A 27,752-nucleotide genomic window follows, 5' to 3' on the forward strand; every position below is an offset into this window, starting at 1 on the left:
GGGGGCGGGGCCAGGACCGGAGGGGCGGGGCCAGGACCGGAGGGGGCGGGGCCGGGACCAGAGGGCGGCTCCTGTGGCGTGCACACCCGGAAGCGCGGCAGCGTCAGCGCTCAGAGCCGGTGGAGGCGTAGTCACCGCCGCGGCCACCACCTCCTCCTCAATCATGCCGGTAAGTGGTCGCGCCGTCCCCGCCCCGCGCAGACCCGTGGCCTCCGGCTTGCTCGGCTGCACCCTGCACCGCCATTGGGTCAGACGTCCCTCTTCAAGGGATCTGGCAGCGGCCGGAACTGTCGCCTCACTTCTTGCCCCTCCCACCTAGCTCCCCCCAGGTTCTGCGACCCTCCAGAAAATCGGATCCCCAAAAGAATTTTATCTGGGAAGGCTTCAGCATATGGAAGCTCCTAACCTTCATGCGATTACAAGCCTAAACCTTTCATGCATAGACGGGGAAACTGAGACCACCCCAACAGGGGCAGGGAGTCGCAGAGATCACACAGGGAGTTGGTGGCTATCAGGAACGGGGATGGCTGGTCTCTGCGTGTCCCACCTGGATACCTCTTCCAGCAGAGCTGGCCTGAAAGAGGGGTTTGCGGTGGCTTTTGCTTCCCACATAGGACAGGTGTTCAGAGATCTGTGTTTTTCTTCACTTCCCCTGCCCACTTTTGAGTTTCAGGTTGAGCCATGCTGAATGAAGAGAGTGCTTTCACCCTTTCCTACCGGTCACTTTATGAACCTGAACCCATGGGCTCCAGAGAGTTTCGGGGTCCTGCCCAAAGTCACCAGTTGCTCAGTGGCAGAGTTTGGGATGGGCAGAGCTGGTCTTAGGGCACCTTTGCAACTGACTCAGTTTCATGGTCTCATTTTGTAGGTAAAAAATTAAGGCCTTTTTCAGATTACAAAAAAAGGTCCACTAATTTATTCAGGGTGGTGTTGAGAAATGGGTGCACTCAGATTAAGCCCCTTATCTTCAGGGTCCAAGTCTCCTGATCTCACATGATAATTGCTCAATAAAAGTAGTCATGCTGGCTTGGGAGGAAGTTCTGTTCCTGATCTGATCTCGGGGCTCCTGGTTGGTGTCTTGTGGTGCTTAACACTTTTCCCCAGGGTTGCCTGGTTTTATGGCTCTGCTCCAAGTGGGTACCCAGAGGTATCCCACAGATGCCCTGTGTCTTAGCAGCCTAGCTTTGGGGAGCTGAGAGGTGAGCTAGAGGCTCCTCCGGGCCAGGTCACAAACATCTCAAGTGTCATTTCCCTTGGGTCTTGCCAGGCACCTTGAGACAAATCCTCAGACAACCCAAAGTATGAACAAAGAACCTGACAGAACCAGCCCTCCCGGTTGAGCAAATCTGCCTGTGACAGTGTCAGAGAACAGCACTAATCACTCTGGGTCTGGGATAGTGGAGGCTACCAGGTTTTGGTGGCTGGGTGGCATGAGGGAAAAGCCAGCTTGAGGGTGGCTCTATTCTAGGTTCACTTCTGGGAATTTCTTTATTTTTTATACTTCTGGGGATTTTGACAAAAGACCAGAGTGGATGATCAGAATGAAGAGGGCACTTGGCAGTATTATCACGAGATGAACAGCTGAAGGAAGAAGGGTATTAATCAAGGGACTCACACCAAAGCTGGATAGGGAACAATGAGTCACCTGAGAGGTTTCTCATACAAACACTTGGAATCTCCAAAACTTCTTTGAAAAATCTGTGCCCCAACCCCCACCCTTGCCAGCTGGTGACTTTAGACACACTGCTTTACCTCTCTGTCCCTTGATTTCCTCAGCATACAATGGGGATAAAAACTGCAACCTCACAGGACTATCAGTAGTAGTAACAGGAAAAGTGCCTGTAAAATTTGTAGCTCAGCCACTGACATAGTCCTGAAGGAATGGTAGCTCTTGTGTAGACCTAGAACAAACTGGGTAGAACTACAGCAGGCAAGTTTCAACCCTGTGTTAACAAGGACCACAGTGGCTGTTCTCTGTCACCCTGAGTGAGTTACCTAACCTCAGCTGTCAAGAAGTGACAATACTAAGGCCTATCTTGCGGGGTTGTTGTGATGATTAAACAAAGACATGCATGGACAATGCCTGGCACATAGTAGGCACTCTTATCTTAGTAAATTCCCAATCATCAAGGTGTTCAAAGACTGAATGTTCTGGATATTTGAGAAAGCATTTCGCCTCTGGGAGGCATCTAGATAGTATTACTCCATTCCATTCCCGCCCTTCCAGTTCTGATTCTATTAAAGGATTGTACAGATGACTGGGCTTTTTCATCTTCTTTACAGAAACTGTTTTATAGGTGGCAGAGCAGAGGCGCTGAGGGGCTGGCTCTGCAAAGTCAAGCATTCAGTGGTGGGGACAGTCCTGGGATTCTCTGTAAAGAATGGAGGCTTTCCACAACCCCCATATTTACTTTTGCAACTCAGAGGTACTGGAAGAGAGCCCTGAATAACGATTGCCCATCTGCTGGCTTCTGACCTCTGTACTGTGCAGGATGGAAAGAGACCTGTCCTTCATGGCCAACAAAAGAAAGCTCTAGAGATCTATTGACTTTCAGTCCTCGGGCAGCAAAAACCTTGTGCTTCTTCCCAAGGTGTCCCCATCTCAGGGTTTCTGCAGCCCCATTTTGCTGGTCCAGAACCTCCATATATACCCACCATGTGACTGGGTGGCTTAGTTAACCCCTGGAACCTCAGTTTTCTCCTAAGTATAGTAGGGTGACTAGCTCCCTTTCCAAGCTGGGTGGGGACTGACTTAGATTCTATATAAAGAGCATTTCACGTGTGGGTACTCAACAGATTTAGGTTTTATGTTGGTCTTGCAAACCCATTAAAGCTTTGGATTGGTATACAGATGCAAGCTATTGACCAATCTTTTATTGTTGTTGTTGTTGTGGACCATTTTAAAAATCTTTATTGAATTTGTTACAGTATTGCCACTGCTTTATGTTTTGTTTTTTTGGCTGTAAGGTATGTAGGATCTTAGCTCCCCAACCAGGGATCGAATCTGCAACCTCTTCATTAGAAGGCTAAGTCTTAGCCACTGGACTACCAGGGAAGCCCCCACCCCCACCACCACTGACTAATCTTGATTACCAGTTACTCTAGAGCTGCTGCTGCTGCTGCTGCCAAGTCGCTTCAGTCGTGTCCGACTCTGTGCGACACCATAGACGGCAGCCCACCAGGCTCCCCCATCCCTGGGATTCTCCAGGCAAGAACACTGGAGTGGGTTGCCATTTCCTTCGCCAATGCAAGAAAGTGAAAAGTGAAACTGAAAAGTAAAATTGAAGTTGCTCAGTCGTGTCCAACCCTCAGTGACCCCATGGACTGCAGCCTTCCAGGCTCCTCTGTCCATGGGATTTTCCAGGCAAGAGTACTGGAGTGGGGTGCCATTGCCTTCTCCGTACTCTAGAGCAGGAGTCAGCAAACTTTTTCTTAAAGGGCCAGACAGTAAATACCTAAGTCTTCATGAACCATATGGTCTGTTACAAGTCCTCAACTCGGCCATTCTAGTGTGAAAGTAAATGAATGAGCTTAGCTGTGTTTCAGTAAAACTTTACAAAGCCAGGTTGCAGGCAGGCTGTAGTTTGCCAGTTTGTGTGCTGGAGCAACATCTTAAACTATTATGTGGGCAGGAATGAGCTGGGTGTCTTGTTAAAAACCAAGGATTCTGATTCAGGAGGCCTGAGGGTAGGACCTGAGAGTCTGCATTTCTGGCATGTTCCCAGGTGATGCTGACACTGAAAACCACCTGTTAAAGGCAAGATTTTGGAGTCCTCGCTAGAAATCCTTATTTCCATAATTTGTTGTGGTTGTTGCTGAACGGTCACAAAATTAGCTGAAATAATCAAATGTGTTTAACTAGAAGAAAAGACTATTTTCTTTAAGGCAAGTTTTGCAGATTTGGCCTCAGTAAAATAGTGGTTTGCTGGTTGTGTAATGATGGTGCAAAAATGGTTATATAACTCAAGCACTGAAAAACCGAAGTACTTCACTCTTGGCTTCAGTTTCCCTTGTACAGCATGATGATAATCCAGACCCAAGATGGTTTGAGAGTTGGAGAGAGCCTGAGAAGCCATTTACACCAGTTTTTCTCAGGTGTGTGGCCGTACCCTTCTGTGTCTCCCCAGTTCAGTTCAGTCGCTCAGTTGTGTCCGACTCTTTGCAACCCCATGAATCGCAGAACGCCAGGCCTCCCTGTCCATCACCAACTCCCGGAGTTCTCTCAGACTCACGTCCATCCAGTCAGTGATGCCATCCAGCCATCTCATTCTCTGGCGTCCCCTTCTCCTCCTGCCCCCAATCCCTCCCAGCATGAGAGTCTTTTCCAATGAGTCAACTCTTCACATGAGGTGGCCAAAGTACTGGAGTTTCAGCTTTAGCCATCATTCCTTCCAAAGAAATCCCAGGGTTGCTCTCCTTCAGAATGGACTGGTTGGATCTCCTTGCAGTCCAAGGGACTCTCAAGAGTCTTCTCCAACACCACAGTTCAAAAGCATCAATTCTTCGGCGCTCAGCCTTCACAGTCCAACTCTCACATCCATACATGACCACAGGAAAAACCATAGCCTTGACTAGACAGACCTTTGTTGGCAAAGTAATGTCTCTGCTTTTGAATATGCTATCTAGGTTGGTCATAACTTTTCTTCCAAGGAGTAAGCGTCTTTTAATTTCATGGCTGCAGTCACCATCTGTGGTGATTTTGGACACTGTTTCCCCATCTATTTCCCATGAAGTGATGGGACCGGATGCCATGATCTTCGTTTTCTGAATCTTGAGCTTTAGGCCAACTTTTTCACTCTCCACTTTCACTTTCATCAAGAGGCTTTTTAGTTCCTCTTCACTTTCTGCCATAAGAGTGGTGTCATCTGCATATCTGAGGTTATTGATATTTCTCCTGGCAATCTTGATTCCAGCTTGTGTTTCTTCCAGTCCAGCATTTCTCATGATGTACTCTGCATAGAAGTTAAATAAGCAGGGTGACAATATACAACCTTAATGTACTCCTTTTCCTATTTGGAACCAGTCTGTTGTTCCATGTCCAGTTCTAACTGTTGCTTCCTGACCTGCATACAGATTTCTCAAGAGGCAGGTCAGGTGACTGGTATTCCCATCTCTCTCAGAATTTGACAGTTTATTGTGATCCACACAGTCAAAGGCTTTGGTATAGTTAATAAAGCAGAAATAGATGTTTTTCTGGACCTCTCTTGCTTTTTCCATGATCCAGCAGATGTTGGCAAATTTGATCTCCGGTTCCCCTGCCTTTTCTAAAACCAGCTTGAACATCAGGAAGTTCACGGTTCACGTATTGCTGAAGCCTGGCTTGGAGAATTTTCAGCATGACTTTACTAGCATGTGAGATGAGTGCAATTGTGCGGTAGTTTGAGCATTCTTTGGCATTGCCTTTCTTTGGGATTGGAATGAAAACTGACCTTTTCCAGTCCTGTGGCCACTGCTGAGTTTTCCAAATTTGCTGGCATATTGAGTGCAGCACTTTCACAGCATCATCTTTCAGGATTTGAAACAGCTCAACTGAATTCCACCACCTCCACTAGCTTTGTTTGTAGCGATGCTTTCCAAGGCCCACTTGACTTCACATTCCAGGATGTCTGGCTCTAGATTAGTGATCACACCATCATGATTATCTGGGTCGTGAAGATCTTTTTTGTACAGTTCTTCTGTGTATTCTTGCCACCTCTTCTTAATATCTTCTGCTTCTGTTAGGTCCATACCATTTCTGTCCTTTATTGAGCCCATCTTTGCATGAAATCTTCCCTTGGTATCTCTAATTTTCTTGAAGAGATCTCTAGTCTTTCCCAGTCTGTTCTTTTCCTCTATTTCTTTGCATTGATCGCTGAAGAAGGGTTTCTTATCTCTTCTTGCTATTCTTTGGAACTCTGCATTCAGATGCTTATATCTTTCCTTTTCTCCTTTGCTTTTCACCTCTCTTCTTTTCACAGCTGTTTGTAAGGCCTCCCCAGACAGCCATTTTGCTTTTTTGCATTTCTTTTCCATGGGGATGGTCTTGATCCCTGTCTCCTGTACAATGTCACGAACATCATTCCACAGTTCATTAGGGACTCTATCTATCAGATCTAGGCCCTTAAATCTATTTCTCACTTCCACTGTATAATCATAAGGGATTTGATTTAGGTCGTACCTGAATGGTCTAGCGGTTTTCCCTACTTTCTTCAATTTGAGTCTGAATTTTTGGCAATAAGGAGTTCATGATCTGAGCCACAGTCAGCTCCTGGTCTTGTTTTTGTTGACTGTATAGAGCTTCTCCATCTTTGGCTGCATAGAATATAATCAATCTGATTTTGGTGTTGACCATCTGGTGATGTCTGGGTGTAAAGTCTTCTCTTATGTTGTTGGAAGAGGGTGTTTGCTATGACCAGTGCATTTTCTTGGCAAAACTCTATTAGTCTTTGCCCTGCTTCATTTTGCATTCCAAGGCCAAATTTGCCTATTACTCCAGGTGTTTCTTGACTTCCTACTTTTGCATTCCAGTCCCCTATAATGAAAAGGACATCTTTTTGGGGTGTTAGTTCTAAAAGGTCTTGTAGGTCTTTATAGAACCGTTCAACTTCAGCTTCTTCAGCGTTACTGGTTGGGGCATAGATGTGGATAACTGTGATATTGAATGGTTTGCCTTGGAGACAAACAGAGATCATTCTGTTGTTTTTGAGATTGCATCCAAATACTGCATTTTGGACTCTCTTGTTGACCATGATGGCTACTCCATTTCTTCTATGGGATTCCTGCCCCCAGTAGTAGATATAATGGTCATCTGAGTTAAATTCACCCATTCCAGTCCATTTTAGTTTGCTGATTCCTAGAATGTCGACGTTCACCCTTGCCATCTCTTGTTTGACCACTTCCAATTTGCCTTGATTCATGGACCTGACATTCCAGGTTCCTATGCAATATTGCTCTTTACAGCATCAGACCTTGCTTCTATCACCAGTCACATCCACAGCTGGGTATTGTTTTTGCTTTGACTTCATCCCTTCATTCTTTCTACAGTTATTTCTCCACTGATCTCCAGTAGCATATTGGGCACCTACTGACCTGGGCAGTTCCTCTTTCAGTATCCTATCATTTTGCCTTTTCATACTGTTCATGGGGTTCTCAAGGCAAGAATACTGAAGTGGTTTGCCATTCCCTTCTACAGTGGACCACATTCTGTCTGTCTCTCCTCAGTGGGTTAAAAATGGAGGGTCCCAGGGCCCACACAGAGCCACAGCGCCCACTGAGGCCGCCTGCAGACCTGCCTGGTCCCCAAGGCCCGAAGTGATTCTTATGTGCACTGAGGCTGAGAAAACTTAATTGGTTAATGGTTTAGATAAGGGAACTGGGGCCCTTAAGGGCAAGGATTTTGCCTGAGGTCTTCCAGTAAGATACAGTGCTATGCCCAGAATTCCTATTAAGGTAACAGAATTGAAATTCTCCATGAAAAATGTAGCCATAGTTTTTTTTTTTTTTTTCTTCTTTTTAAGGGATAGAAAAGAGGGAAGTGGAATAAAGTAATAACAATAATAATCAGAATAGCCAACTTTTTTTTTTTTTTTTTTGGCCACACCACAGAGTTTAGTTCCCCAACTGGGGATTGAACCCCAGCCCTTGGCAGTGAGACTGCAGAGTCTTAGCCACTGGGCCACCAAGAAAGTCCCTGATAGCTAACTTTTTACCCCAGTGGAACCTACTACTAGGCTCCAATCTCTTTACCTAACATACTAGTTATCTATCACTCCTGATTAATTACTCCCCAAACTTAGCAGTTTAAGGCAACAAATATTCATTAACTTACAGTTTGTGAGAGTCAGGACTCTGGAAGCAGTTTACTGGTGTTTCTGGCTCAAGGTCTCTCGGGAGGTGCAGTAACCGTATTGTCCAGGGCTGTGGCCCTCTGAAGGAGGATCAGCTTCCAAGAGGGCTCCCTCACATGGCTGTTGGCTGAAGGGCTCAGTTCCTCACCATGTGCACCTCTCCATATGTTTGTTTGAGAGTCCTTAGGACATGACAGCCAGTTTCCTCTGGAGAGAGTGATCCTAGAGAGAGTAAGGCAGACAACACATGTCTTTTATGAGTTAGCCTCCAAGGTCCCCTAACATCACTTCAGCCATGTTCTACAAGACATACAGGCTAACCCTGAGACATTGTGGGATGAGACAACTCAAGGGCATAAATACCAAGAAGCAGAGATCATAGAAGAGAAGCAAAAGGCAAAGGAGAAAAGAAAACATATACCCATTTGAATGCAGAGTTCCAAAGAATAGCAAAGAGAGATAAGAAAGCCTTCTTCAGTGCTCAGTGTAAAGAAATAGAGAAAAACAATAGAATGGGAAAGATGAGATCTCTTCACGAAAATTAGAGATACCCAGAGAACATTTCATGCAAAGATGGGCATAATAAAGGACAGAAATGGTATGGACCTAACAGAAGCAGAAGATATTAAGAAGAGGTGGCAAGTATACACAGAACTGTACAAAAAAGATCTTCATGACCCAGATAATCACAATGATATGATCACTCATCTAGAGCCAGACATCTGGAATGCAAAGTCAAGTGGGTCTTAGGAAGCATCATTACAAACAAAGCTAGTGAAGGTGATGGAATTCCAGTTGGGCTATTTCAAATCGTAAAAGATGATGCTGTGAAAGTGCTGCACTCAATATGCCAGCAAATTTGGAGAACTTAGCAGTGGCCTCAGGACTGGAAAGGGTCAGTTTTCATTCCAATCCTAAAGAAAGGCAGTTCCAAAGAATGCTCAAACTACTGCACAACTGCACTCATCTCACACGCTAGTAAAGTAATGCTCAAAATTCTCCAAGCCAGGCTTCAATAGTACGTGAACCGTGAACTTCCAGATGTTCAAGCTGGATTTAGAAAAGGCAAAGGAACCAGAGAACAAATTGCCAACATCCATTGGATCATCAAAAAAGCAAGAGGGTTCCAGAAAAAACATGTACTTCTGCTTTATTGACTATGCCAAAGCCTTTGATTGTGTGGATCACCACAAACTGTGGAAAATTCTTAAAGTGATGAGTATACCACACCACCTGACCTGTCTCCTGAGAAATCTGTATGCAGGTCAGGAAGCAACAGTTAGAACTGGACAAGGAACCACAGACTGGTTCCAAATAGAGAAAGGAGTACATCAAGGCTGTTTACTGTCACCCTGCTTATTTAACTTATATGAAAAGTACATCATGAGAAATGCTGGGCTGGAAGAAGCACAAGCTGGAATCAAGATGCTGGGAGAAATATCAATAACCTCAGATATTAATAACCACAGATGACACCACTCTTATGGCAGAAAGTGAAGAGGAACTAAAGAGCCTCTTGATGAAAGCAAAAGAAGAGAGTGAAAAAGTTGTCTTAAAACTCAGCATTCAGAAAACTAAGATCATGGCATCTAGTGCCATCACTTCATGTCAAATAGATGGGGAAACAGTAACAGACTTTATTTGGGGGGGCTTCAAAATCACTGCAGATGGTGACTGTAGCCATGAAATTAAAAGATGCTTGTTCCTTGGAAGGAAAGTTATGACCAACCTAGACAGCATATTAAAAAGCACAGACATTACTTTGTCAACAAGGATCCTTCTAGTCAAAGCTATGGTTTTTCCAATAGTCATGTATGAATGTGAGAGCTGGACTATAAAGAAAGCTGAGTGCCGAAGAATTGATGCTTTTGAACTGTGGTGTTGGAGAAGACTCTTGAGAGTCCCTTGGACTGCAAGGACATCCAACTAGTCCATCCTAAAGGAGATCAGTCCTGAATATTCATTGGAAGGACTGATGCTGAAGCTGAAACTCCAATACTTGGGCCACATGATGCGAAGAACTGACTCATTTGAAAAGACCCTGATACTGGGAAAGATTTGAAGGTGGAAGGAGAAGGGGACGACAGAGGATAAGATAGTTGGATGGCATCACCTACTCAATGGACATGAGCTTGCATAAACTCCAGGAGTTGGTGATGGACAGGGAGGCTTGGCGTGCTGCAGTCCACAGGGTTGCAAAGAGTTGGACACGACTAAGTGACTGGACTGAACTGAACTGAAGAGATCATGGGGCCATCTTGCATGCTGGCTGCTCTGCTTAAAATCTGTGTTTATCGCCTTTGCCAGCCTGGAAAGGAACCCTAATCCCCATTTTGCAGATATGGAAACCAAGGCACAAAGGAGTTAAGTTACTTACTCATGGTCACACAGCTACTAAGTGCCAGAGCTGGGATCTGAAGCCAGGTCTTATTTCCAGAGATTACAATAAAGGAAGTATTAGTATAAATAACCTTTGTTTGAAATCTAAGGAAGAACCCAGGGTTCTTCAAGCAGCTGTATCAATTATCCATTCACTCAACAACCTGTATTAAGCCCCTCCTCTGCGCCAAGCGCTCACCTTTCCCTTCACTGGGGATGCAGCAGTGAACTGAACAGGACTCATGTTCTGGGAGCTTGCCTTCATGCCCTTGGTTTGCTAGATATCCCGGATATGGTGGGATGTTGAGCCCACATGGAGAGTCCAGAAACCGGAGTTCTCTTACTGGCCCAGCTTTAGCTCACTGGGAACCCAGGCAGATTCCCTTTCTAGGGCTTAGGTGCTGCCTCTGAGGCACTTGGAATACGACAGTGGTCTCTGTACTTCGGAATCACCATGGAAGCTTATTGGCGGTAATAGACACCTCAGCCCTCTAGATTGCTGACCAGAACCTCTAGTTTTTAATAAGCTCCCAGGTGATTCTAATGCAGAGAGTGATATTCTGATGCATAATTACAGCCCCCAGATCAGCACTGCTCAGAGCATGCCCTCCGCCCCCGACCAGAGTTACTAGTGATCCTGAGACAACGGCATAACTGAAAAATCAGGATGTTGAAGGTGAGACTAGAAACCAGCATTTTAAACTTCCTTCCCAGGTGATTTGATACTTGTGTGCCAGATACTGCTAAAAATTTTCTAGGGATTCTGTCCTTTAACACAACCACCTCTGAGATACAGAGACCCTGAGTTACTCCACTGTACAATTTAGTAGACTGAGACTCAGGCTACTGATGAGTCTGATGACAGCCCGATCTTGCCTTTCTCTCTGCCCTCTGTCTTGGGGCCCTGAGTGGGCCTGCATGCTAGTGGGTGTGGGAGTCCCTCTGCAGGACCTGGCTCATGGTCCCCTTTGTCTGTTTCAGAAGCACGAGTTCTCCGTGGATATGACCTGTGAAGGCTGCTCTAACGCAGTCACTCGAGTCCTCAACAAGCTAGGAGGTGAGTGAGTGGCCCTGGGTTGGGGGGTGGGGTGGGGAGACTGGTACACTTATATTAAATGAATGCAGGCATGGAGCAGGAGAATCTTGAGTTTAAGCTGATAATAACAGTGAAACCAAAACATGCCGGGGTCCAGCCCCGGTGGATCCAGGGTGATTCAAAGGTGGGGGGAGGCAGAAGAGGGCCAGAATATGCCATATCTTTATCTTCATATTCCGAAGATCTTTTAACTATCTGATATTCAGATCTTATGGATGTATTAACTGAAGATGTCTCCCATAAGCTCCTAGGGGCGTATGGCCTGATAGGAGACATTTCTCTTGAGCTCCGGGGAGCAGAAGGCCTAATTGGGGAAGTTTCTCTCGAATATCTAGGAGCGGTTGGTCTGATAGGGGATGTTTCCCTTAAACTCCTCGGAGCCTCTTTGTCTAATAAAGGCGTATCCTCATTAGAATGGTATTGAGTTGCCTTTCCTTTAAAATCTTCCTCATCTGAAAGCTGATCTTTTTTCTCATGTCTATCTTTTGCCTTTCCTGAGCAGTCATTGCAGCTAGTATATCGTTCAACTGCTGATAGCTAGGTATAGCCTCCTTTTCCTCACCCTCCTCCTTGATAGATACCTTTTTCCCTTCACTTTCCTCTTTAAGATGTACTTTTTCAGATTCGGGGGCAGGGTCTAAAGCGTCCCTAATTATATTCCATAAGGAAAAGGCATCAGTGGGCACCTTTTCTGAGCCATGTTCAGCATGGTAAGTTTTTAATTGTTTTCCTACTCTCTCCCAAGTATCTAAATTAACAGTGCCTTCTGCCGGAAACCAAGGACACTGTTCTTGTACAAATGAAAAAAATGAATGAATATTGGATTTCTTAATTTTAATTCCTCACTTAGTTAGTAACTGCAAGATTACGCCTATAAAAAGCTGCCTTTCTTTTGATTCACTGTTACCCATGTCAGAAAATTAAGATCTATAGAAAAGTCTGCCTCAACAAAGGTTTTACCTTTGCAAGGGGGGTTTTCTTTTCAACCCTAAGAAAGCAGGTTTCTTTCAACTTCTCTTAAACTCTTCAACACTTCCCACTCCTAATCACCCTGTCTATCCTACAGGGGGGTCTGCAGTACCCTAAGTGGGGTCCTATCCGTCCCAAAAACTCAACACTGGGGGAGTAACCAAAATCACTCCAGGGGGAGTGATTGAATCACTCCAGGGGGAGCCACAGAGAGTGCTCCGGGGGGAGCCTTTGCTCCGAAGAACTTACCTTCAAATAGCCTGTTCTGGGCGCCACTTGCCGGGGTCCAGTCCCAGTGGATCCAGGGTGATTCGAAGGTGGGGGGACGGCGTCAGCGTCTTTGGAAATAACTTACTTAATTACAGATAGAAAGGGATTAGAAGATTAGCAGAGAAAAAGAGGCCGAATAACTTGGTTCACATGGGATACCAATCACCACCTACGTAGGCCGCAGGCGTCTTCCCGTTCTCTCTAAGGAGAGGAGGCACTGAGGCCCCCCCCCCCAGGTCCGATCTTAGAAGCCCAGGCAAAATTAATAGGCTTGGTGGGTACCCATGTACCAGATGGGAATTCAGCCAGAAAAACGAGGAGCAGAAAAGAACGACACGAGGGAATCAGTCTTTCCGGAAACTGATCCGATTTCTTTATTTTTGGGTTTGCTTATATACCTTTTGTTACATATAGGGATGAATACAGAGTCACGCGGGGGTCAGCAGTCCTGACCTTTATCAAAATCAGGTGCTTCACATAAATGTATTAAAAAAAAAAAAGGTTTTAGGGATATTACATCATCTGGCCATGAGTGAGACCTGCTGACATTTTATGATCCTTTCTTTCTGATAACCAAAAAACTTATTTTTTCCAAGCATGTTTTTTCTTAAACCAGGCACCACGCTCCAAATAAAGTTACATTCCTATAGGGTGAGGGTGTAGTGAGTTACAATCAAGAAAGGAATTTATTTAACCCAAGGTTAACATGATTAATCTTAAAGGTTAATACTTATTTCTCCTATATGCTAGTTACATTCATTGTAAGGGCAGGGAATATGGAGATTTAGCAGCAAACATCAGCCCAACAAATGAAAATCCTTTCACCAATCCTCCCCTTAAGATCTATTTAGTCTTAAGATAGTGATCAAGTTACATTTTTTCATGGCAAGGACACAGTGATCCATAACAAAGTACAGTGATCTATTACAAAAGAGAAAATCCATTAACTCAAAAGGTCTAGTATTGCTAACCTTAAAAACTACTATATTTCCTTTTCTATATTCCAAATACATTGATTAATATATTCCCAGGTGCCTAAGGATATGGAGGCCTGGCGGCAATCATTGACTCAACAAGAAGAAAAAGCCCTATGCTAATTAAGACTCTCAAAATACTCCAAAACTCTCTGTGCTGTTTATGGTTGAGAGGTAGTAAACAATCATGTGCTAGTGGCAGGAGTATGGATAATCCTGTCACACAAGCTAGTCTGTCAGCAGAGAGGTTGGACCTGAGACACCCTTGTCCCACCCAGGGTAGGGAATTAGCAGCAATTATTGGCACAACAAATGAAAAACCCTTCACCAATATAATTCCTAACCAACCCACTATACTGATAATTTCTAACTCCCCAAAAGAATTTGCCTTCAGTAAGTCTAAAACATCTCATGCCTCTCAGGTTGGGAGGATGTAAACAATCACATGTGGCCGGACAAACCTATACAGGTGGGCTAGATAACCTTTAGAGGAGTCTGTAAGCTGAAACACTCTTGTCGCGCCCAGGAATTTTTATTGCCTTGGAGCTGCACGTTTACTCCTTCTCCGAGAGAAATGGTTATGGGGGAGAGCATAAAACAGACTCTGGTTTTGGGGTAGATGCTCGGGAATAGGGGGTTTCCTGAGGCTTGATCACGCCTTTGCGTATGCCAAGCCTCCTTCCTCATGACCTTTGCCATGGGCGGAGTTCCTCACGCTGGCCCCCTCGCAAAAACATACTGAGTTACTTAGCATGTGCCAAGTACTCTGCCTCATGGCCTCTGTGGATCATGTCATTTAATCCTCACCACAACCATTTCAGGTAGTTTCTTTGACCATCTCTGTTGCCAGCAGGAGGGAACTGAAGTTCAAAGAGGTTGAATGATCTGTTGGTATCACACAGCCAGTAAATGACTCAGCCAGTAAATCTGGCCTGGAAGAGCCCTTGCAAGACTAGTTACTATGTTACATTCATCGCTACTGTGGTAATTTTTGTTCTGTGATCCATTGGAGTGTCATTTTCTATTAAGATTTTAAAAGTTGTAACATTTTAAGAAACAAACTTTCAATCAGTCATGCTGGCAGAACTTCTAAAGCACCCCTTTTGGGTATATTTAGAAAACCATTCTCCAGTCCCCTCAATTCTCATCTGCGGAAACTGAGGCCCAGAGTGGGCTAGGATCTGGTCCTGGGGTTCCATGAGATAACGACAGAGTTGTGATCAGAGTCCTGGGGGCAATCTGTCTTTTAAGATTTTCATTTCTAAAACCCTGGATAATAAAACACCCAATTTTCTTTCTTTTTTAATTTATTTTTAATTGAAGGATAATATTTTGTTGGTTTCTGCCATACATCAACATAAACTGGTCACAGGTATTCATACGGCCCCTCCTTCTTAAGCTTTCCTCCCAACTCCCACTATTGCTGCTGTTCAGTCATCAAGTCATGTCCGACTCTTCTCAGCCCAATGGACTGTAGCACACCAGGCCTTCCTGTCACTCACCATTTCGGGGAGTCTGCCCAAGTTCATGTCCATTGAATCAGACCTCCCACAACAATAACACCCAGTTTTCCAAGGGCTCTCGTGGCGTTGTCATCTTGTTAGCACTTAAAACAGTCCTCTTAGCTATACTTTCCATCTGTGGAATGGAGATGTTGACACCAGGCCCCAGAGGGGGAAGTGACTTGCCCAGAGTCTCATAGTGAGTCCACAGCTAATTTCTGTAATTTCTAGACTGTAAACTGGAGCCTGAACTTGAAAAAATCTGAAACAATGGAAAGAACTTGACCACTAACTTCCTCTTCTGGGGCCTGGCTTTCCCCAGCTGTGGTATGGGAATGTCAGTCTCTTAGCTTTGCTCTGGATGCTTTAAGGTGAAACTCCACTGCTTCCCTGGTGGCTCAGTGCTAAAGACTATGCCTGCCAGTGCAGGAGACATGGGTTCAATCCCTGGGCTGGGCTGGGAAGATCCTACGTGCCACTGAGCAGCTAAGCTCGTGCACTACTGAGCCTGTGTTCTAAAACCCGGGACCTGGAACTACTGAGCCCACGTTCCGCAACTCCTGAAGCCCATGTGTGCTAGAGTCTGTGCTCCACAACAAGGGAAGCCACTGCAGTGAGAAGCCTGGGCACCGCAGCTAGAGAGTGGCCCACACTCGCCACAGCTGGAGAAAAGCATGCACAGCAACGAAGTTCCAGCGCAGCCAAAAATAAATAATCTTTTTTCTTTTTTAAAAGAGTGAAACCCTGCTCAGAAGCCCCTGTATACAAGCAGCAGGTCTGGATGAAGTGAGGGCCGGCCTGCTTTCACTCTTGCCAACTCCAGAACACCTGCCTGGGGACCTGGGCTGCCAGAAACACAGCTTTGAAATCCACTGGGTCGGATGATCCCAGAGTGTTTTCCAAGTCTATGATGCCACCGGAATATTTACTCTAAAGAGGAGCGAGGCCCTTTTGAAGCAAAAGACAAAACCCAGAATGCAGCCAGGAGGCACTGCCCTCAGCCCCTGGTGTCCAGTAGGTCCAGAGTTAGAGGTTAGGACTGGATCCTGTGCCGTGTGCTTTCTGAGGCCCCTTCGCTGGTGCGTGAGGACCTGCCTCTGAGCTTGGGCAGCTATCTCCCACCTTTCACTACTGTTCCCACTTGGGTGGCCACTTAAGAGTCAGAAGGGTTTTCTGAGTCAGTCGGGCCACAGATGAGCAGTGCTGGGCCTGAGGAATCACAGATCAGTGGTGTACTTGACCTGGAGTGCCCACAAGGGCCCCAACTCCTTCATGTTCCGATGGGGAGACTGGGGCCTGTTGTGGGCAGGACCCAGCTGATCAGTGGTGAAGCCAAGCCTGGGACTCTGTCTTTGTTATTTCAACAAGACCCTTTGTTATTTCAACAAGACCCATTTGTACCTACTCACATATGCCAGCAAGGGTCCTTAAATGGACACAGCTCTTTAGGAGGGCAGTTCTGCAAAATCTGTGAACATTTAAAGTATACCAATATTTTGCCCCACACTTTCCATTTTATGAATTCATGGTATAGAAATATTTTCACAAGTTTTATAAGATATGTTCAAGTATGTCTACATTGTTTTGATCATAGTGAGAAATTGGAAGCAACCTGTGTCTTTTAGAGGGGGACTGAGTAAATGGATGGTGTGTGTGTGCACAGTTGCTCAGTTGTGTCCAACTCTTTGTGATCCCATGGCCTGTAGCCCTACAGGTTCCTCAGTCCATAAGATTCTCAAGGAAAGAATACCAGAGAGGGTTGCCATTCTCTCCTCCAGGGGATCTTCCTGATTCAGGGATCAAACCTGAGTCTCTTGTATCTCCGGCAGTGACAGGCAGATTCTTTACCACTGGGCCACCTGGGAAGCCCTGTGATACAGTAACACTGTGGGATATGGTGTGGCTGTCAAACAGAATGAAGTACTTCTCTATATGGCAAGGTATCCTGGACTCTGGAAAGTGACATATAAGTAACTTGTTTACAGAGTATGCTGCCACTTTGGAAAATGACTTTTCATTTGTCCATTAGGAGAAACACTAGGTGGGTCCCTATTGTTCAGTGATTCTTAGAGGCAGGAAATAGTAGGGGCCCTTACAATTTCAAATTTTATTCAAAAATGCTTGTCTTTTTTTTTTTTTTTAATGGTGTATCTGGGGACTTCCCAGGCAGTCCAGTGGTTAAGACTTCATGCTTCCACTGCAGGGGCACAGATTCGATCCCTGTCAGGGAACTAAGATCCCACAAACCACAGAATGTGGCAAAAAAAAAAAAAAAAAAAATTGCTATGTCTGTATTACTTTTGCAATTAAGAAAAAAAATTTTTTTACAGCCCTTATTTAGAGGAGAGATGGACAAATTATAGCCTTTGGGCCCACAGTCTGTTATTGCATAGCTGAGAATGGTTTTTACACTTTTTCAGGCTTGTAAAACAATATGGGGCTTCCCAGGTGGCTCAAGTGGTAAAGATCTGCCTACCAATTCAGGAACCACAAGAGAAATGGGTTCGATCCCTGAGTCGGAAAGATCCCCTGGAGAAGGAAATGGCAACCCCCTCTAGATTCTTGCCTGGGAAATCTCATGGGCAGAGGAGCCTGGCAGGCTGCAATACATGCATTCGCAAAAGAGTCAGACACAAAAGCGAAACTCGCTCAGTCATGTCCAACTCTGTGAGCCCATGGACTATACAATCCATGGAGTTCTCCAGGCCAGAATACGGGTAGCCTTTCCCTTCTCCAGAGGATCTTCCCAACCCAGGAATCAGACCCAGGTCTTCCACATTGCAGGTGGATTCCCTGCCCGCTGAGCCAGCAGGAAAGCCACAACACCACCAAACAATCTACAGAAGACGATGGGGCAGAGTCCGTGCAGCTCACCGTTCCTAAACCACGGGCTCTCTGGCCCTTTACAGAAGTTTGCCAATCCCTGGTCTAGAGGAGAGGGAAAGAGTGGGGTGAACAATTCAAGAGCCTGACTAGGTACATGTCTGTCCTCCCCACCCCACTTCCTGCAGGAGTTCAATTTGACATTGACCTGCCCAACAAAAAGGTCTGCATCAACTCTGAGCACAGCGTGGACACTTTGCTGGAGACCTTGGGGAAAACAGGAAAGGCTGTCTCCTACCTTGGCCCCAAGTAGAGAGGCCCCGTCCAGCAGCCTGCAGGATGGACCAGCATGGGCAGGTGGGTGAGGCCCCGACATGGCCACCAAATATGTCATTACCCAATGCAAACCACAAGCTCAGGGACTCCTTCCAGTCTCCTGCGAACAGACCGAGCGCTGTTTGATGTATCCCGGGGACCCCGCTGTGACTTTGGGCCATAGTTTATGATCAACAGGGTTTAAATGTAAGTACCTGGGCCTGGGCAGTGTGTCTTTTACTTTGGTCATATAACAGTCCCTTCAGAGGTGTTATACTTCACTTACTCCCTAAGCTTTGTTCACCGACCAGGTAAGTGAATTCACCTTGGCTTCCAACCCCACTTAGAACTGTTGTCAGCTTCCCAAACATGCCCTTTGCCCAGACTGGTGCAAAAACAGTGTGATCAGTTTGGTAGCTTCTTAAAGCCTACCATATGATCCAGCCATTCCTTGCCTAGTCTTTACCCAAGAGAAATGGGAAGCACTGTCCATACAAAGACTTGTAAATACTGGTAGTGGCTTGACTTGTAATAGCCCAGGGCTGGAAACAACCCAGTGTCCATCACTAGGGGAGTAAACAAACTGTGGTATAGCCATATAATTGAATACTATTGTCCACGCAACAACTCCAATGAATCTCACATATAAAAGGAGTGAGTGAAAGAAGCCAAGGAAAGGAAACATACTGTATGCTTTCATTTATGGACATTCTAGAAAAATGAAAACTAGCCTGGTGAGGGTATGTGGGTGTGTGTGTGAGTCGCTCAGTTGTGTCCAACTCTGCGACCCCGTGGACTGTAGCCCACCAGGCTCCTTTGTCCGTGGGATTCTCCAGGCAAGAATACCGGAGTGGGTTGCCATTTCCTTCTCCATGTGGGTGTATTCTTCTGATAAGTTACAGGTCATCACATTGTACACTAAAATATGTGTATAACATAACAGTGTACCCCCAGTAAAGCCGTCAAGGTGAAAAACAACAAAAACCACAGCAGCGTGTTTAAGCTGACTGTTCCCTTTGATTTTACACAATCCAGAAAGGCAGGTGGCACTGTGCCAGCACCCTTCACTGTGGAGCCAGGGCGAACTTTAGTCATCCGTGCAGCATTCCTTCCCTCTGTGCCCAGTCACAGCCTCAGAACCCTTCAGAGCACAGCCCTCCTAGGGGTCACCGCCCCGAGTATCTTTAATGCGTGGATGACAACAATCACGATATCCCTAATGTCGGCCAGGGCTCTCACTGTAAGCAGGAAACACAAGGCCTGGAGAAGGGAAGTGACTTGACCAAAGCTTCACGCAGATGAGTGCCAGGAGCAGGCTGCAAGTCAGGCGTCCAACCGCGTGGCGGGCCAGGGCAGTGACCTTCAGCCGCAGCCTCCTTCCTAAGGGTGGGTGTTGGGATCTGCGCCGCGGCGATGTCCTGAGCGTCTGGTGACGTCACACGCAGATCACAAGATGCCAGGTGTGCCTGTCTTCCTCTTCCCCTTTCTGCTCACAAATACAACCACGTTCAGGAATGAGCCCAGGGTGAATAATCAGTATTCCAGGAGTCTAGTTTTAGCTCTGCCCTCAGTTCACACTCTGACTTTGGACATTTGTCTTTTATTCCTGAGACCTAGTCCTCCCCCCTGTGAAATGGGGCTGTAACCTCTACCTTGCTTTCCTGCCTTGTGGGGGTTGCTATGACGTCCCTCTGAATGTGAAGGGTGCTCTTTAAAGGGAGAGCATCATTTCCACCATACCAGTGTTCATCATGGGGGTTCCTGTGTCCCTGGGGTTTTGGGAGGGAGGGTGGGACCCTGGGCCCCTCCATCTAACCTAAGTAGCCCTATTTTATATTGGGTATAAGATTGTGTTTATAAAAGTCTCTATGACAAGAATGGATGGAGGAAGGGAAAAGTTATTCACTGGCTCCACACATGGGGGAGCCCCAGTGTAGACACACTGAATTGGAAACTCCTGACTTGAGCATGTAAATTTTTACTAAAAAATTAATACCTAGACGTCCCTGGTGGTCCAGTGATTCAGTGGCTAACACTCTGCACGCCCAATGCAGGGGGCCCGAGTTCAGTCCCTGGTCAGGGAACTAGATCCCACATGCTGCAGCCAAGACCCAACACAGCCAAATGAATAAATAAAAATACCTGCCAGTTGTAGCCCATGTATAGCTTAATGTGTGCTTTTCTCATAGTAGGCTCTTCTTTTTAAATTGAGATGAAATTCTCGTAACGTTCAGCTAACCATTGCCGCGCGTGCCTTTACAGTGCGTTCAGAGTGTTGTACCACCACTCTAATTTCAAAACTCTCATCCCGCTGGGAAGACTCCCTGTACCCATTTAAGCTCACACTCATTCCCCACTGCCTCCTCTCTCCATCCCCTGGCAACCACAAATCTGCTTTCTGCCCTTCTGGACTCACCTATTCTGAATGTTTCCTATAAAAGGAAACATTACACGACCTTTTGTGTCTGGCTTCTTTCACTCAGCATAATGTTTTCAGGATTCACTCAAGCTTAGCATGTATCAGTACTTCATTCCTTTCAATGACTAGATAGTTCTCATAGTAGTTTTCACTAATTTATCTATTTTAGCTTTTTTTTTTTTAATTATAGGAACTGTCAAAACTATGCAAGTAGAGTCATAAAATGAATCTCCACGTGCCCACCACCCAGATCAATTATCGAGTCATTGCCATCATTTCATCCATGGCCCACTCTCACCACCCCTGTATTCACAGCAAATTCAGGCATCATACAGTTTGGTCTGCACACCTGTCAGTAACCATGTGTAGTATGAAGAGGCTCCTGGAGGTTCATACCGCAGTACTGGGTGAGGATCACTGATCAAGCCAGTTTTACTCCCACACACCAGGCAGCATCTGTCCCTGAATCTGTTTTAAGAGGCTCCCCAGTGACTGACTTGAAGCCAGGTTCAGGAACCAGATGATGAATGTTTATTGGTTATGAGGTCTCCTTGATCATCTGGCTCTTAGCAGATTTGTTTGCTCATGGCTTTTTTCTGTTGCCATCCCAGTATAAGTTGAAACAGGACAGAGGAAGTGCTCCAGCAGCCCTGGGAGAGCCTGGAAGAGGGCTTCAGCAGTGATCGGCTTAGCAAGGTCAAGGCATTCTTGTAGGAGTGACGTGCCGGGCTGGACATGGGGTTCTAGTCCTACTCAGCACCTGGGTTTCCCACTTCACGCCCTGCAACTGCCTCTTAGTGAATCTTTACTGCTTTTGTAATGTCTCCATGTGCACAGCAGATGGCACCAGTGTTCCACCTCACTTCTCATTTCTTCCAGGACGCTGATCCTCTCCTGCCTTCCAGACAGATCTAGGACCTGGCAATCCCGCTCAGCAATGGTAGTTCCTGCGGAGACCCTCACTTGCCCTGCTCCTCTGTAGCTTCCCTGCAATAAAGTCAAGCCAATTTTGCTGGTGATACTGTCTCTTGCCTGGTCTTGTCACTTGCTTACGTGCTGTGCTGTGCCGCTCACATGTTGCTGTGAAGGACATAACTACAATGCTTCCTTGGGTTGGCGTTCTGACAGCTCCCAGGTCCAGTGGATCCTGAATCTTGGCTGTGTGAGCTTTTGCAGATCACTTACCCTCTCTGGGCCTCACTTTTCCTCATCTGTAAGTGAAGGTGTTGGGTTAGGTTGGTGATCCTGTTTCTTTTCACTACTTTCTTAGACTCCAAATGTTGAAAAACTTTTGTCTGTCAAGTGAATGCATTTAAGGGACGTAAAATTGTATGGTAGTGGGAATAATAATGGGAAGATGTGCTTGTGTATCAGAATAATGGGAAGAGAGAGACTGGGATAGAGTCTAAGCTCCACATCTCCCAGATGGGCCATGGAATCTCTTGGTGTCCACAGGCATAAAATGTAACAGCATCTCTTGCAAATGGTGGTTGTGGGGATTAAATGACTCATGTAAATCACTTAGAGAGTGCTTGCCAGTTAGAAATCACTCAATGAACATTCTCTATTCACGTACATTTTTTTGGTGTGTATTTAATTAATCAAATATCTATAGAGATGGCAGTTAGAATCCCAGTCAACCTAAAAGTTAGTGCCTCATGGAGTTGATTCAGTTATTGCAAAATAAAGGGGATGTTTTCATTTGTATAGCTTTATTTACTTTTTAAAAATACTTTAAAGCAGCAGCTCTCCAACTGTTTGATCTCAGGACCCTTTTACATGTTGAACATTTCTGAGTGTCTCAAAGAGTTTATGGTTATGTGGGTTATGCCATGTTAGAAATTAAAACAAATGTTTGAAACACAAGAATACATAAGCACATCTCCCATGAGCCATTGGGGTGAGATGAGGTCATCACACAGCATTTAGATCCTGGAAACTTCACTGCATGATTGTAAGAGAAAGAAAAAAAAGGCATCTTGTGGGAGCAGTTTTGACCTGGCATTCCTACTGAAAGGTCTTGGGAACCACATCACTGCTTTGATCCCTGACCTGGGATGAGACGGGCTCTGCCTTCGGCCACCTGTGACCTTGGACCAGTCACCTCATCTCTCCCAGAAGCAGTTTCCTCATCTGTACAGTGCACAATAGCTGCACCTCAGGGGCCTTAAGTAAAACTCTGCCAGCTCTAAACTGTGTGCTGGTGTAATTCTGGCCCCATTATGAGAGTATTAAAACAAGTCTCATCCATTTCTGCCTCTGTGGTCCCTCAGGGGCACAGGGCCTCTCCCAGCCTTCACGGTATCTAGGTGTCTTGGCCACAAGATGGCGCTATTCGTTGGCTTTGACCATCCATGGAGATGTTGAAGACCGTTTCTGTGGACTCTGGGAGTACAAACTTGAGTTTTTCCATTTTCACAGCTTCCCAGGAGACTTGGTTGATGCTGGCTGGCCCACTGGGAACGCCCAAGGATGGAGACACTGGTGCCTCTTGGGGCGAGTGGTCCTTGGAGGAGTTCCTTTCCTTTGATTCTTCTCCACCCTATCACTCCCTGCTGGAATCCAGGTTTCCAGCTGAGACCCTAGGTTTTGCTCTTCAACGCCCCAAGCAGCGGGAGCCAGTGAGATCTCACAGCAGGGTGTGTGTGTGTGTTGGGGTGTGGGGAGCAAATGTGTCCACATGTCGCCCCATGCTTGCCCCAGTGCCTGACCCCAGCCCACCTGCCCAGCCTTCCCAGCCCTCTCTGCAGCCAGCTGCATCTCCCAGCTGCCTTGCTTTTGTTCACACTGCCTCCAGATGGAATGATCTTGCCCGCCTCCCCCTACAGCTTGTCTCCACGTACAAATTCCTTTCCCTCCCTTGCATACCACAGCCTCCAGGAAACCTCCACAACTGGAAGTAATTTATCTCTCCTCTTGGCCCTCCCAGCATTTATCCTCCTAGCTTCAGGGCTGAGGCAAAGCTTTTCATCCACGTGTCTTTCCTGTCCTCAACAACCAGGCCACACATCTGTTCCCTCAGTGCAGAAAGCAGGCACAGTGGGGATATTTGATTGGATGTGTAATGGCTGCTATTTGGGGGCTGTTTATTGTGCATCCTGCCCTTATGTTTATGTCATTCATTTTTTAAAAAAATTTATTTATCTTTCAATTGAAGGATAATTGCTTTACAGAATTTTGTTGCTTTCTGTCAAACATTAGCATGAATCAGTCATAGATGTACATATGTCCCCTCCCTTTTGAACCTCCCACCCATCTCCCGTCCCATCCCACCCCTCTAGGTCAATACAGAGCCCCTTGAGTTTCCTGAGCTGTACAGTAAATTCCCATTGGCTATCTATTTTGCATATGGTAATGTAAGTTTCCATGTTACTCTCTCCATACACTTCTCCCTCCCATCCCCTCTCCCCGTGTCCATAAGACTGTTCTCTGTGTCTCCACTGCTGCCCTGTAAATAGATTCATCTGTACCATCTTTCTAGATTCCATATATATGTGTTTGTTTACGATATTTATCTTCCTCTTTCCGACTTACTTCACTCTGTATGATAGTCTCTAGGTTCATCCACCTCATCAGAACTCACTCAAATGCATTCCTTTTTATGGCTGAGTAATATTCCATTGTGTATATATCTCACAGCTTCTTTATGCATTCATCTGTCTGTGGACATCTAGGTTGCTTCCATGTTCTAGCTATTGTAAATAGTACTACAATAAACTTTGGGGTACATGTGTCTTTTTCAATTTTGGTTTCCTCAGGGTATATGCCTAGGAGTGGTATTGCTGGTTTTATTGGTGGTTTATTTATGTGGTGGTTTTATTCCTATTTTTTTTAAGGAATCTCCATACCGTCTTCCATAGTGGCTGTATCAATATACATTTGCATCAGTGGTGCAAGAAATTCCCCTTTTCTCCACACCCTCTCCAGCATTTATGGTTTGTTGACTTTTTGCTGATGGCCGTTCTGACTGGTGTGAGGTGATATTTCATTGTAGTTTTGACTTGCATGTCTCTAATAATATGACATTCATTTTTATACGGTCCCTGTAAGACAGTGGACCAGGACAGACTCGACTCAGTCATGGTACATGTGTAGGAGGCATTCTTTGAGTTAATCTCACAGAGGCAGAAATTACCTGATCTGATCCTTTTAGCAGGTTTATATTTTTGTAAAAGGTCCCTGTGTGAATACAGCCGTCTGGAGCCCCTCTTGGGGCTCACTATTCCAGGCTCCTGTCACCTTTGCCTCTGGGTACCTTCCCCCCATGTCCTCCATGGCCAAAGCCTTACCTTTTCCAGTGCTGACATCCCCAGGGCTGGAGAGAAGCCACACAGGCCCTATGGTGCTGGAGGCAGGGCCCCAGCAGAGTCCAGTGGCTGGACTTGGGAGAGGGTAGCAGAGGGTCCACAGAGGGAGCCCCTCGACTCTGAGCGAGCTTGAACAAGTCATCTCCTATCCATGTCTCCTGTTAAATACAAGTTTTTGACTTTTTTTTTAAACAACTTTAATGAGGTATAACTTCATTTGATAAATGGCACACAACTTAAGCCTATATATACTATTGAAGGATATATAGACACACTCATGAATCTATCACCACAATCAAGAGAGTGATGTTTATCACCTGGGAAACTCTCATCAGAACCCTTGGTAATCCTTCCACCCCACCCTCCACCCCCAAGTAACCACCAATCTGCTTTCTGCCACTATCAATCAGTTTTCAGTTCCTAGACTTTTATATAAATACGATCATACAGAATAGACTCATTTCTGTCTGGCTTTTCCCACTCACCACAGTGACTTTGAAATTCACTCATGTTATTGAGGTCTCAATAGTTTATTTCTTCCTATCACTGAGTAGTATGCCATTGTACGGACATAGCACAAAGTATTATTCATTCAATGTTGATGGACACTGGACTTGTTTCCAGTTTTTTAAACTACTCTCTGGTGCTGGTCAGGTTCCACAATGGCTCCACAGGGCACAGGAGTGTGCAAACCAAGGCAGATGCCAAACAAAGGCAGATGCCAAACCAAGGCAGCTTAACATACAGTTTTACCTACCCAGCTCCCTCCTACAGCCCAGAGGTATTGAGCCACTCTCAGGACTTGAGCAGATCTGGGTTCAAATTCTATCTCCACTGCTTACTAGCTGCATGGCCTTGAGGAGAAAGTAACAGATTCTTTTGTGCAACTCACTTCCTCATCTGTAGAATGGGGATCATGATATATCTACCTCAGCTGGCTATTGTGAGATTATATAAGGTGGCTTATGTAAGATTCTGAGACTGAAATAAGAATGCCTAATACTTGATGGTGGCATTCCACAAATCAAGTCTTTTGAACAAAAAGTTTCACCATTATACAATTTGAAGTTTGAAAACTAGAATTTGCAGATCTACAGATCTGGGTCCTTTCAACCGTGCAGACTATGAGAAGGAAAAATGGACCCTCAAGCGTTGCGCTGAGTAGGAGGAAAGCGGTGGTTGTTCAGGTCACAGCCCTCTCCGTGGCATTCTCCTTTAATTAGGGATGGTCTCTTCAAAAACACAAGCCTGTAATTTCTGGGGAGTGTCCCGCAGAGCTGCTTTTAGATTTCCATGTCTTTAGGGGCTGCGGTCACTTAGTTTAAGTGGATGAGAGAGAGCTTATCTGCTCCCCAGGAAGGGAAAGGTCTGCAGATCTCATGACTGCCAGTCAGAACTTTGAAAGAGAATATCAAAGCCTCTGGAAACAAGGATGCTATCCCCCACTGGTCTGCTCATCCTGGGCTCCTAGCATCCTAGTCCTTTTAGGACTAAAAATCCTCAGACAGCTAGAAGCCAGCTGGATCTTAGATGAGAATGCAGGCTCTGCAGACAAACAGATGGGTTCAGTGCCAGCCTGGCTGTTTCCTGATGGCATGAGCTTGGGCAGGTTGCTTAACTGTCCTCAGGATCTCAGTTTTCTCATCTGTAGAATAATAACTATGCCTTTTTTTTACAGTGAAATGAGGTGATGCATGCACACAGTGGGTGCTCAGCCTGGCTACTGTTATCATCATTGCAGGGTTTTGGGGAAGAAGATGGCTGGTTGTCCAGTCCAATGTCCACACAGCCCCCCACCATGCCTCCCCCGAGTGGTGGGGCCCCAAGTCTTGGCCTGCACACCAGCCCTGAGAGAGAGCTCTACAAGCAACTGGCTCAACTCCGGACAGCTCTGGGCGGCGGGGAAATTCTGGTGTTGAGCCCACATGCACCTCCCTGGCACTTCTCACAATGGAGGCTAGGTTTATCATGATACTCAGGCGTCAGTCCACCCCCTCAGCTCTTCCTCCAGGACACAGCTGGAGTCATCAGACCACCTGGTCACTAGCCTCCTTGTTAATGCCCCCCCTTTTTTAAGCTGTACCTCAGGGCAGGTAGGATCTTAGTTCCCTGACAAGGGATCGAACTTGTGCCCCCTACAGTGGAAGCATGGAGTCTTAACCACTGAACTTCCAGGGAAGTCCTTGTTGATGCCCTTTTGATAGTGGAAGCCAAGAAAACACAAGAGGGCCAAGCAGCCCTGGGCCCCCACTGCTCCTAGGCCCACCCATACGGTTCCTGGCACCTGGCACATGGGGACATTTGGGGGAGTGTGTTCCTGAATCCTATGGCTCCATAACAGGCCTGAGGCTACCCGGTCAGGCCACCGCCCATCTCAGACCTGACCTCTCCCCTGCTCAGTCACTGCCACTCCCAGGGCCCAGTTTGGAAACCATCCTCCCTTAAGCAGCCACTGGTGGGTATCTAACTCCTTTTTTTTTTTTTTTTTCTGGTCTAAACAGAAGCTGTGGTTCCCTCTGTGTTCCTGGCAATTAGAGAGGCCAAAAAAGCCACTGAGATGGTAGGAAGGGCTAGAAGGAGAGGTGGAAGGTTAGAGGCTGGGGAAGCAGCCCAGAACTTCTAAGAGCTTCAAGTGCCTTCCAGCGCTGTGAGACAAGCTCCCCAGACCCTTCCATCACCACCTCCTGCCTCTGCCTCCTCCACACACCAAACTCCAGAGGTAGCAGAGGCCTTGAGGAATTCTAGAATGTTAGAACTGGACAGCTCTTTAGAAAGAAAAACTCCTACTGCCTCATAATGGAAATATCTAAGTTATGATGGTGATACAGAATGAAAACCACCTTATTCATAAATCACTCCCTGCCTTATAATC

The 27,752-nt window shown here is 46.0% G+C and overlaps 1 protein-coding gene across 2 annotated transcripts; it reads left to right on the forward strand.

Moving 5' to 3' along the window:
* Positions 1-44: 44 nt before the first annotated feature.
* Positions 45-27,736, forward strand: ATOX1 (antioxidant 1 copper chaperone). Of its 2 annotated transcripts, none has more exons than XM_040239546.1 (4): positions 45-169; positions 11,187-11,262; positions 18,028-18,196; positions 21,453-21,599. In XM_040239546.1, exons 1-3 carry the CDS (start codon positions 164-166, stop codon positions 18,150-18,152), a joined length of 207 nt encoding a protein of 68 aa, XP_040095480.1. In that variant the 5' UTR covers positions 45-163; the 3' UTR covers positions 18,153-18,196; positions 21,453-21,599. The 2 variants fall into 2 exon arrangements, with proteins under 2 accessions (XP_040095480.1, XP_040095481.1); XM_040239547.1 differs by lacking the exon at positions 21,453-21,599 and adding an exon at positions 26,559-27,736 and having other exon boundaries at positions 54-169.
* The last annotated feature ends 16 nt before the right edge of the window (positions 27,737-27,752 follow it).

Source organism: Oryx dammah, unplaced genomic scaffold (assembly GCF_014754425.2).
Source record: "Oryx dammah isolate SB20612 unplaced genomic scaffold, SCBI_Odam_1.1 HiC_scaffold_5, whole genome shotgun sequence".
Classification (NCBI taxonomy): Eukaryota; Metazoa; Chordata; class Mammalia; order Artiodactyla; family Bovidae; genus Oryx; species Oryx dammah.